This window comes from Pimephales promelas, chromosome 21, assembly GCF_988280905.1.
Source record: "Pimephales promelas chromosome 21, fPimPro1.hap1.1, whole genome shotgun sequence".
Classification (NCBI taxonomy): Eukaryota; Metazoa; Chordata; class Actinopteri; order Cypriniformes; family Leuciscidae; genus Pimephales; species Pimephales promelas.
The window spans coordinates 3,380,997-3,393,298 of record NC_142789.1 but is presented as its reverse complement, the minus strand read 5'-3'; the positions used below and the strand labels follow the sequence as shown (position 1 = coordinate 3,393,298).

General features: G+C 37.3%; 2 protein-coding genes across 8 annotated transcripts in view; one reads left to right on the top strand and one right to left on the bottom strand.

The window, feature by feature from the left end:
- The window catches only part of rargb (retinoic acid receptor, gamma b), a 65,208-nt gene extending 60,835 nt beyond the window's left edge, over window positions 1-4,373 (top strand). For all 3 annotated transcript variants that reach the window (XM_039663384.2, XM_039663382.2, XM_039663385.2), the window contains 2 exons: window positions 1,378-1,536; window positions 2,366-4,373. In XM_039663384.2, coding sequence (XP_039519318.2) covers window positions 1,378-1,536; window positions 2,366-2,691 — 485 coding nt within the window. In that variant the 3' untranslated portion in view covers window positions 2,692-4,373. The remainder of the gene's footprint in view (window positions 1-1,377; window positions 1,537-2,365) is intronic.
- znf740a (zinc finger protein 740a) overlaps window positions 1-12,302 on the bottom strand; it is a 380,822-nt gene that overhangs the window by 84,408 nt on the left and 284,112 nt on the right. The gene's annotated exons all lie outside the window — the stretch shown is intronic.

The window sequence follows — 12,302 nt, the reverse complement described above, 5'->3', positions numbered from 1 at the left end:
CCTGAATGAGCATATGAGTGAGTGAGTAAGCATGTGAGTGAGTGCCTGAGTGAGCATATGAGTGAGTGAGCGCATGAGTGAGTGAGTGCCTGAGTGACCATATGAGTGAGTGAGTAAGCATGTGAGTGAGTGCCTGAGTGAGCATATGAGTGAGTGAGCACATGAGTGAGTGAGTTAGTGAGTGCCTGAGTGAGTGTATGAGTTCCTGAGTGAGTGCCTGAATGAGCATACGAGTGAGTGAGCGCATGAGTGAGTGAGTGCCTGAGTGACCATATGAGTGAGTGAGTGAGCATGTGAGCATGTGAGTGAGTGCCTGAGTGAGCATATGAGTGAGTGAGCACATGAGTGAGCATGTGAGTGAGTGAGTTAGTGAGTGCCTGAGTGAGTGAGTGAATGCCTGAATGAGCATGAGTGAGCGTATGAGTGAGTGAGTCAGCACGTGAGTGAGTGTGTTAGTGAGTGAGTGAGTGCCTGAGTAAGCGTATGAGTGAGTGAGTCCCTGAGTGAGTGCCTGAGTGAGCGTATGAGTGCCTGATTGAGTGTCTGAGTGAGCGTATGAGTGAGAGAGTGCCTGAGTGAGCGTATGAGTGAGTGAGTGAGTGAGTGAGCGCATGAGTGAGTGAGTACCTGAGTGAGTGAGCATGTATGTGAGTGAGTGAGTTAGTGAGTGCCTGAGTGAGCGTATGAGTTCCTGAGTGAGTGCCTGAATGAGCATACGAGTGAGTGAGCGCATGAGTGAGTGAGTGCCTGAGTGACCATATGAGTGAGTGAGTGAGCATGTGAGCATGTGAGTGAGTGCCTGAGTGAGCATATGAGTGAGTGAGCACATGAGTGAGTGAGCACATGAGTGAGCATGTGAGTGAGTGAGTTAGTGAGTGCCTGAGTGAGTGAGTGAATGCCTGAATGAGCATGAGTGAGCGTATGAGTGAGTGAGTCAGCACGTGAGTGAGTGAGTTAGTGTGTTAGTGAGTGAGTGAGTGCCTGAGTAAGCGTATGAGTGAGTGAGTCCCTGAGTGAGTGCCTGAGTGAGCGTATGAGTGCCTGATTGAGTGTCTGAGTGAGCGTATGAGTGAGTGAGTGAGTGAGCGCATGAGTGAGTGAGTACCTGAGTGAGTGAGCATGTATGTGAGTGAGTGAGTTAGTGAGTGCCTGAGTGAGCGTATGAGTGAGTGAGTGAGTGAGTAAGTGTGTGAGCGTATGAGTGAGTGAGTGAGTTATTATTTTATCTCTTGAGTGCTATATTAATTTGAGTAGGAGCTGCTCCAGTTGCCCTGTTCCTTTTCTAAACATTTTGACTCCCTGATTGGTTTATTCCTTGTGTTGTTGTCAAACTCTGATTGGCATGTCCTGCTGTTCTTTGACTGGTTAAATGAATAGACCGCATGGATCTTGAAGAGCCTCATCGTGTGGATCAGCTACAGGAACCTCTGCTTGAGGCGTTAAAAATCTACGCTCGCCGTCGACGTCCCAACAAACCTCACATGTTCCCACGGATGCTGATGAAGGTCACTGACCTCCGAGGCATCAGCACTAAAGGTAGACATTGTCCATGTCTGTATGCTTTACAATATAGTTTATGTAGTTAACTCAGTGTGATAAAGTAATTAACTTAAAATTTAAAATTCATCATTTCATTAACCAAACAGTTGATGGACCCCATTGACATCCATAGTGTTTTTTTTTTCCTACAATGGAAGTCAATGGGGTTCAACAACTGTCTAGTTAACGACGTTCTTCAAAATATCTTCTTTTATGTTCAACAGAAGAAAAAAATTCATTCAAATTTGAAACAACTCGAGGATGAGTAAATTTTTAAGTGAACTAATCCTTTAATGTTGTGATATGTTTAACGTGTGCTTGACAGCGCCTGCGTTTTTAGCGTTATTAAAGGGTTCGTTCACCCAAAATTGAAAATTCTGTCATAAATTACATGTCGCTCCAAACCCGTAATGCATTCGTTCATCTTCAGAACACAAGTGAAGATCTTTTTAATTAAATCTGAGTTTTCTGTCCCTTCATTGACAGCTATGCAACTGTTTTCAAGCCCCAGAAAGGTAGTAAAGACCAATTGTTTGATACATTTATTTTATTTATTTTTTTGCACAAACAAAACACTTGCTTCACTTTATAAAATTGAGGTTAAACTATTGGACTTACTTTAATTATGTCTTTACTACCTTTCTGGGGCTTGACAGTGGTAGTTGCGTAGGCCGTCAATGGAGGAAGTACAGAAGGATCCTGGAAATGTGGAAAGGGTCGACTAGTCGTACCTACTCTATCACAAGCTCATGACAAATATGGACCTGAGTGAAGATATTAAAACCTCGAAGGATCAGGTCGATCATGCTTGTGTGTCTCTGTTCAGGAGCGGAGCGAGCCATCACTCTGAAGATGGAGATCCCAGGCCCGATGCCTCCTCTGATCCGAGAGATGCTGGAGAACCCCGAGGCCTTTGAGGAGAAGTCTGACTCTAAAGACGAGGAAGCTGCCGCCCCCCCGCCACCCCCCGCCATCCAGGCCATCAAACGCGAACGGGACGAGGAATCTGCCCTGGAGGACGAAGAAGACGAGGAGGACGAGTGTGTGGAGGAGGGACGGGACAGGGCAGGGGTCAGTGAGGATGAGGAATGGGGGATCCTGCAAGTGGACATGAGCGGAGCTAGAAAGAGTGTGTCGGGACGAGCGCAGTGACCGCTGGACGGCAGTATGTATGCGGGTCTGAGACACACACAACAGCAGACACCTTCAGATTTTAGACACCTGAGCAGTCGATGCGAACAGATTTTCAATCATTCGGTAAAACAAACAACACCATTTCCCATAATGACTTTATATGACACAAATAAGCATGCGCAACTTTGCACATCAAAGTTTCCCTCAACCATCCAAAAGCAGAAAAAAAAATGACATCATGAAAACATGCCAATGTTACTTTAGACAGTGTTTCGCTAACTCAAAATGAGTGCGAGACTAGAGAGAGAAAGGCCTTTATGCCATATCTGGATGTTACTTGGTATATGCATATTTTGTACTATATTTGGAGATGCCAAAAATTTGAGAATGCATCCCAAAGCCTTGTTCTCTATAAGGGAAGCAACTGTATATCATATGAATGCATAATCAGAGCTGATCAATGAGAAAAAAAAACAACAAACAACCACATGACCAATTTAATGGTCTTAAAGACTTTTTCTCTAGACATACATTTACTGCATAACTTTGTACTCTTGATGTTGCATCGTCTCAGATATATTACATTTTGTATATGCATACTTTTCAACAACTCTATTCTTCTTTCAGTGTGTTTTTATGTGTTTTTGAGTGCATGCGTTTTACTAAACGCTCCAACGATATCCTACAGCCATTCTCTACACCTGAATTTACCATTTATACCAATTTTAGGGTTTGGGGCATTAGAAGATTATAAAATAATTGTTTTTAGGTTGATATTTTGAATTGAAAGTAAAAAAATTTTGATTGATAACATTATTACAAATCAAACTTTTCACTCAGGGCAAATCAAGGACCAAAGGTGCTCGACCGTCTCTATCAGAGCATGCGTGCACTAGCTATTCGCGTACATTTAGAGCTTTAGTTATACTGTATCATTACGCAAAAATTTACATTGAAAGCTGAAATGTAACATTTGACTTTGGGATCTAGAAAAGTTACGTGATTTGGTATTAAACGCAATAAAAGTGTAATGTAAGAACTCTATAGTGATGTGTCAAATATGAGCCGAGCACATGTGGCGTGTACAAGCGATGTGCACTTTCAATCCCATAACTGTCAAAAATGTTCCTTTGTAGGTAATGGGGGATAATGCTAGTTAGGCGAATCTACCCTACACAGATCCAGCAGGGCTTCAAGACAGTGTTTTGCTCAGTTCTTTAAAGTTGTAGTTCACTTAAAAAAAAAAAAAAAATTGCTGATAATTTACTCAGCCCCATGTCATCCAAGATGTCCATGTCTTCCTTTCTTCAGTTGAAAAGAAATTAAGGTTTTTGATGAAAACTTTCCAGGATTGTTCTCCATATAATGGACTTCACTGGGGACCTAACGGTTCAAGGTTGAATCTTTTCAAAATGAACGAATCTTTTTCCGAGTCTTTTCATTCGTTGAATGAATTATATGACTCAAAAAAAGAGTTCAAACAGGAGAGTCACGACAGAACAGAGCAAGGCGACCATTTAAGCTTACAAAACTTAAACTTTTTTATGTATTTTTGAAATGACTGATTGTTTCGCTAGATAAGACCCTTATTCATCGTCTGGCATCGTTTAAAGCTGCACTGAAACTCTCATTTGGACCTTGAACAGTTCGGTTACCAGTAAAGTCCATTATATGGAGAAAATCCTGGAATGTTTTCATCAAAAATCTTCATTTCTTTTCGACTGAAGAAAGAAAGACATGGACATCTTGGATGACATGGGGGTGAGTAAATTGTCAGCAAAAGATTTTTTAAAGTGAACTACTCCTTTAACTCTTACCCCGCCATTGACAGAATTTTCCGTCTTTCCGTGTTTTCACTGTTATACGGTAGGGGGTGCTATTACACACCCTCTGAAAGTGTACTGAATCTCCTGATCAAAACAGGCGACGAAGAAGCTGAAACAAGCACTAGAATGAGCATTCATATGCATATGTAAAATAGCGTGATCATCAACATTAAACGGCATATAAATCAAAACTAATGAAAGCCTAATGAATGAAATGTCGACCCAGGATGAGCTATAGGAATGTTAAGCTTTGATGGACTCGATCTACTCCATCTGTGTTTTGATTTTCTTTGAATTTTTTATTTTTTTTTACTTTTTATTAAACTTACCCACATTCAAGCATAAATCTAGAATAAAGCTTGTACCTTTTTTCTTTAAAAGCAGAGGGTCGGTTCTTTCTTTCGATATATTGCATGTTCAAATATTCATACTACAACAAAATATTCTGGGAGCTAGTGAAAATGACCAAAAATGCTGGTGCTAGCTTGAAAAAAAAAAAAAAAAACGATGGCAGGAAAAGAGTTAATAGCTGTTTGTAAAATGAATGTATAAAAATGAATTAAACAAAAGTGGATTTTAGACTACGTCAGTCAGTCAGAATGATCGATGTCATTATAAAAATGTAATCTCTCATAGAATACCTAATACCAAAGAATAGCATCTAACTCAACCAAAGATTTTTCTTTTTGTTAAAGGAGTAGTTCACTTTAAAAAAAAAAATTGCTGATAATTTACTCACCCCCATGTCATCCAAGATATCCATGTCTTTCTTTCCTCAGTCGAAAAGAAATTAAGGTTTTTGATGAAAACATTCCAGCATTTTTCTCCATATAATGGACTTCAATGGGAACCAAACAGTTCAAGGTCTAAAAGACAGTTTCAGTGCAAACTGTTCAAAGGGCTTTAAACGATTCCAGACGATGAATAAGGGTCTTATCAAGCGAAACGATCGCTCATTTCAAAAAACCAAACGTTTCAAGGTCGAATCTTTTCAAAATGAACAAATCTTTTTTCGAGTCATTTCGTTTGTTGAAAAAATTTAATGAGTCCAAAAGACAGTTTCAGTGCAAACTTAAAATGATTCCAGACGATGAATAAGGGTCTTATCAAGTGAAAATAAATTACAAAGTTTAAGTTTTATAAGCTCAAATGCTCGCCTTGCTCTGTTATGTGCGACTCTCCTGTTCGAACTCGTTTATCAAAATGAACAAATCTTTTTTCGGGTCATTTGGTTTATTCAACGAACGAAATGAACGAATTGGCTCGGAAAAAGATTTGTTCATTTTGATGAACGAGTTTGAACAGGAGAGTCACAGAACAGAGCAAGGCGAGCATTTGAGCTTATAAAACTTAAACTTTGTTATTTATTTTCGCTTGATAAGACCCTTATTCATCGTCTGAAATCATTTAAAGTTTGCACTGAAACTGTCTTTTGGACTCATTAAATTTATTCAACAAACGAAATGACTCGAAAAAAGATTTGTTCATTTTGAAAAGATTCGACCTTGAAACGTTTGGTCCCCATTGAAGTCCATTATATGGAGAAAAATGCTAGAATGTTTTCATCAAAAACCTTCATTTCTTTTCGACTGAAGAAAGAAAGACATGGACATCTTGGATGACATGGGGGTGAGTAAATTATCAGCAAAAGTTTTTTTTAAAGTGAACTACTCCTTTAAAACTATTAAAACAAAAAACTGTAAGACTGTGGTTATCATTCGGTATCATGGTATTACTGACGACTGTATATTGATATTGCAGTCCTAAATATTAATGACCGAATATAGTAAAATAACATTTATATAAAAATGAGATGAGATAAGATAAAAAAGCACCAACTACTGTGGTGTTATTTACATAGTAATCCAAGGCTCTTCACAGAATACCATGGTCTGAAAAACATGCAACCGGTTTTATTTGTTGGTGAGAGAGATTACAGAGTAGGGTGTTATTGATGAGGAATAAGAGAATAGAAAGTTAAAGGAGTAGCTCACTTTTAAAAAAAAAAACTTGCTGATAATTTACTCACCCCCATGTCATCCAAGATGTCCATGTCTTTCTTTCTTCAGTCGAAAAGAAATTAAGGTTTTTGATGAAAACATTCCAGGATTTTTCTCCATATAATGGACTTCAAAGTGCAGCTTCAAAGGGCTTTAAACGACACCAGACGATGAATAAGGGTCTTATCTAGGACCCTTCGAGTCATGACTCGAAAAAAGATTTGTTCATTTTGATGAACGAGTTCGAACAGGAGAGTCACGAACACTCATCACAGAACAGAGCAAGGCGAGCATTTGAGTTTATAAAACTGAAAGTTTTTATTTATTTTTAAGACCCTTATTCATCGTCTGGTGTCGTTTAAAGCCCTTTGAAGCTGCACTGAAACTCTCATTTGGACCTTGAATCGTTTGGTTCCCAATTAAGTCCATTATATGGAGAAAAATCCTGGAATGTTTTCATCAAAAACCAACATCAAATGGGGGTGAGTAAATTATCAGCAAAAGTTTTTTTTAAAAGTGAACTACTCCTTTAAGGACAATAATAGAAATCGAATTTTCCAGTGTCTTTGTTCATCTGTTGAGGTCTGTGTGCGCCGCTAATAACAACATTATACCTCCTCACGTGACAGAACAGTGTTACCACAGCACAGTCGTAAGCTTCTGATCGCTGCACATTCTGTGAGATATTGGGGATCGAGCCATACGGTTTCATGTTGAAAGATGTGTGAATACTATTTGCTAAACTGTAAAGATATAGCTTCGTTCTTCTTGTATCTTTCTACCGTTGTGTCGCTGCAAACTGTTTCATTTGATGCATCAACATGACATCTCAGTTTTGTTTTTTTTTACAATTTTGTCTTTTCAAATATTTTCAAATATAAACTCACACAATATAGGCTATACATGTACTTTTATTTATTGCTTATTTATCCTTGTCTTGTTACATTTTTGTTTTATCTGTAATCAGTGATGCATGTTACGAACTGTTTTTTTTTTTTTTTTGTACCGCTCCCATAATTCCTTGTGTGTCTCTATTGTGTGGAAGAGTGTTTTTGTTATTTTTTTTTTTTTATGTACCACCAATGTCATGATCAGCCTATTCAAATGTGGTTAGACATCAAAAATGAGATCATTTCAACTGACCAAAGCGAACGCATGATTACCACATAGTGTGCTGGACAAACCTGCAGTGATCATCGAGTCTAGCAGCTTCATGTAATGCACTGATCCGGATGCGTGACAGGGTAAATATGACCTGCAGCAGTAAACCGTGGTAAACATGGGCTGAAACGATCTCTTCTAGTGTCTATACTTCCGTTTCCAGACCAAAGCCAAACGTGCAGTTTAAGTTCAGGCATGTACATGTGTCCAAATGTGTGGTAAATACCAAGGGAACACAGCCATATCTCTGAAAATATGCTAAAAGTCCCTGGAAATGCATTAACCCTTCGTGTGCGTTTTATTTTGACAAATGTATAAATGTAGCAGTCCATGGCGGAGTGTAATTCAACAAGGCCGGAGGATATTACAGTTACAGCGAATTTGATTTTGTTTTTCAGACTCGGTGTCTGTTTTGTACATTAAACATGAGAAATTGGATTTAACATGTGAGACTTTTGTTCTTTCTTTTATTTTTCTTTCTTAAATAGTGTTTACCTTTTGTGCTTATTATTTTGTCATTTATTGGAGTAGAGTTCAATTTTTTCCTTGATGCAGAATGATGTTTGTGGTGGTTTGGAATATGTGTATATGACATGTTTGTTCGTTTGCATTATTTGTTGCTTAATTTGTCATTTTATTTGTGACTTTGTCTCTCTTTTGGGTTTTGAATCATGGGAAACATGGTGGGTCGTTTAAGGCTTCCAGCTAAGGAGAATAAACAAACAACTTTATGTTTTAATGCACATTTGTAATTTTACAAAATTATCTGTTTTTTTTTTGTTTTTTTTTGGTGTTACAAAAGCAGGCTAGATGGGTTATGTCTTGTAAAAACAATCCCTGTTTCTTAGCAACACTTTTGAAATATAATAGCATTTAACATTTGTTTGTATTCTCCCAATAATTGTGTTTCATTGTTCTTAATATTTCTCTCAGTTATGTGCCTTGCAAAAGCGTTTCAATCGTCTTGCACAACTCTCATGGAAACTTACAAGAATCTTTCTGTACATCCAAATGAAAATCCTTAATGCAAAGACTTAAGTGGTATTGATGACTTTAAATGATGTCCACATCATGTCTGGACTTCTTCTGTCAATGTATTTTCTTTCCAAATGTTATGATTTTATAAAGAAATTTCTCATCATAACTCTTGTGTTGTCAACATTTGAATGCTCCCTTATTTAATATTTACCTTCACCGTGAGTGTGTGTTTCATAGATCTAGATTTTTGTCCTCGTCTTGTGCTGTGCGATTAAAGGGATCGTTCACTTTGAAATTAATTTTTGGTATGTTTCAGCTTACCTCAAGGGCATCCAAGATGTAGATGTCTTTGTTTCCACAGTATTTTCAATTTTGATATTTTTAGGTCAAACCGTTCTTGTCTGTCAGTCATATAATGGAGGTCTATGGTCACCACCTCAAAGAGCATGCACAGAGAAGTCCAAATTAAACATGACTTAATGAATCGTAAATGTAAGTACACATTGATGGCCTAAGACATGAAACGAGCGGTTTGTGTGAGAAAACTAACAGTATTTATATTGTTTTTACCTCTTGTAACCACAAAGCGCATGCGCCCTCAGATCACTTGGACTAGGATGTGGTTTGATTGTGTTTGACGATTGAACACAATCAAATTAAGTTCGGGCAAAATGGCAGTTGACTCGCACTGTACTGCCACCCTCTGGATGTAAGAATTTTTTTACTTAACATAAATGGTTAAGTAAAATTATTATAAGTAAACACAATTATTATAAGTAAACTAAACATAAATTTATTATGTAAAGTGCACATCCCTCCTCATTCATTTTTTTTTTTTTGAGTGACAGCATTTGTCAGTAAATATTCCTATTTCAATTTACTTTTTTTTTTTAAGGCAATCGGTTTGCATGCTTTTTTTAAGTAAGTCTAACTAATTCAGCGCAGTCTCATCCCAAGACGTCATACAACTGACGCTTTTGACCATACGTCAACATCCGCCGTTTTAGGGTACCCTTAAACATTGGTTATGACGTTATCTAATCCTAACCCCACCCCAGACCTAAACCTACCCCGTCACCTAACTGACGTTAAAGGTAAAGCGTCAGTTGGATGACGCCCCAGGATCGTCATCTAACTGACGTTAAAGGGTACCCTAAAACGGCGGATCTTGACGTATGGTCAAAAGCGTCAGTTGTATGACTGGGATGGGACTGTGTTAACTAATTAGATTTTACAGCGTAGTTTATAAAGTAATAAATATGGATATTTTTCTTACAAAAAGGCATGGCTTCTCTTCAGAAGGCCTTTATTAACCCCTGGAGTCAAAATCAAAGTTACCATTCACTCTCATTAAAGAGCCTGGCTATATAATATATAACATACTTGTATATATATACACACCTATGATTTGGGTTTGAGTAAATTATGGGATAATTTTCATTTTTGGGTGAACTAACCCTTTAAGCACAAAAACATTAATAGTTATACTCTTGAAGTGTCACTCAAAAGGACAAAGCAATATTGAATCGAACCTCCTTATTATTACTTTTAATAAGAAATATGACCGTTTGTTACTATGCTGGAAGAGATTTTAGCAAGAATAGACAGTCGACATAGTCATTATAATGAATAGAGAACAAAAATACAGAGACACAGGATAACACTAATTAAATCACTGCCATAATTAAGGTTCTTTGAACGGAGATCATTAATGTGCTGCACATACTAAAACTAGATCCATTATACTTTTACAAGCTATAGCTTTTAACAACCTCATTTATCTGACCACCGCAAGGCCGGTTTCCATGGTAACTTAACATGTTAGAGGGGTTTTATGAGTTTTATGTGCTTCTGTTTTCATGTATAATTGATATGCTAGAAATAGCGCTACTGTAATATAATGCAAAACAGTAAGGACATGCTGAGGACAAAAGGTGCTTTTCTTGAACCTTGATTAGCATTTTGTGCTTGAGGTTGAAATATATTTTTGTGTAAGATTTAGTCTTAAACCTGTTGACAGTATTTTACATTAGTAATTTTAGTCTTCTTGAAACTTAACCCATTCAGACCCTGTGTCCATTACAATGGACATCACATGTCAGCCCCCTTTTTTTTAACTTCTGGAGCATTTCACCATTTTCTAAGGTGTATTTACATTTTGTATATAGTTTTACTCGTATTTCATAGTTTGTATGTTAAATAGAAAGATTGAACTTATTAATTAAAGTTAAAAATCTACTGTAGAATTGCACGTTTTAAATCAGGATTTTTTTATAAATGTGTCTGTCCATTAGAATGGACAGTAGGTTTGAAAGCCTGTAACTGAAGTCACATTTTCAATAATTCTGATTGAAATTTCTTTAAAAAAAAAAAAAACATATATATCACAGATACATTTTTGAAACTTTTTCATGTGCAGAATATACAAGTGCTTGAACATATAACTGATGAAAATATCTCAGATGTTGACTTTATGTGGAGTAATGAGGAAGATGGAGATGTAAGAAAAATATCCATATTTAAAACTTTATAAAGTAAAATAACTTCCGGCCAAAAGAACATAAACAATACAATACAATACAATACAATTTTATTTGTAAAGCACATTTAAAACAACCGAGGTTTGCCAAAGTGCTCAAAAGTGCTTCAAACATATGGATTTGACTTAAACCTAAAGTGCAAATTAAATATGAATATTTTAAATATTTTATATTAAAATATATTTTTTTATGGATAGATGCACTTTTATGATGGATAGATGCACTTTTAATGGGGTTTCGGAAAGTATATTTGATAGACATTTTAACTAAAGTTCCTGTCATGATAGAAAAACTATTTTACTGCACTCAGCAGGCCCCCCGGGGTCCGTGGCACCAAGCGCCGTCCCAAAATTCCACCGTCCGCGAACCCACTATTTTTATAATGGCATAAATGCTACGTGGGATCTCAATATCTCAGCTCTGGAAGGGTCTAAAGCCTCCATTTTTGCACTCAGGTCTAAGTCTTATAGCCCTCTATCAGAATCCAGAGTTTAAAGAAGATTGGAGAAACTTATTTTTTCCCTCAAAAAAAAAAAACGAAAGCTGTCGTTTTTTTTTTTCGGGTCGAAATTTTGAGTTGCTCTGATCTTCCAACACTATCTCACGACCAATTCGTACGAATTCGACGCATGATTAAAAAGTGGCTAATTCGTACTAATTCGAACGACCTCACTCGTACGAATTTGTACGATTTGTCTAAACCCACGTGATGGTTAGGTTTAGGGGCGGGGTAAGGGGTAGGTCATTCGTACGAATTCATACGAATTGGCCAATTCGTAAAATATGTACGATTTAGCAAAATCGTATTAATTCGTACGAGTGAGGTCGTATGAATTGTTACGAATTAGCCACTTTTTAATCATTCGTCGAATTCGTACGACTTGGTCGTGAGATCGGGTTGGATCTTCTTGAAAATTTGGATTCTGATAGAGGGCCATAGGACTTAGACCTGAGAGCAAAAATGGAGGCTTTAGACCCTTCCAGAGCTGAGATATTGAGATCCCACATAGCATTTATGCTATTATAAATATCTCAATATCTCAGCTCTGGAAGGGTCTAGAGCCTTCATTTTTCCACTCATGTCTAAGGCCTATGGCCCTCTATCAGAATTCAGAGTTTCAAGA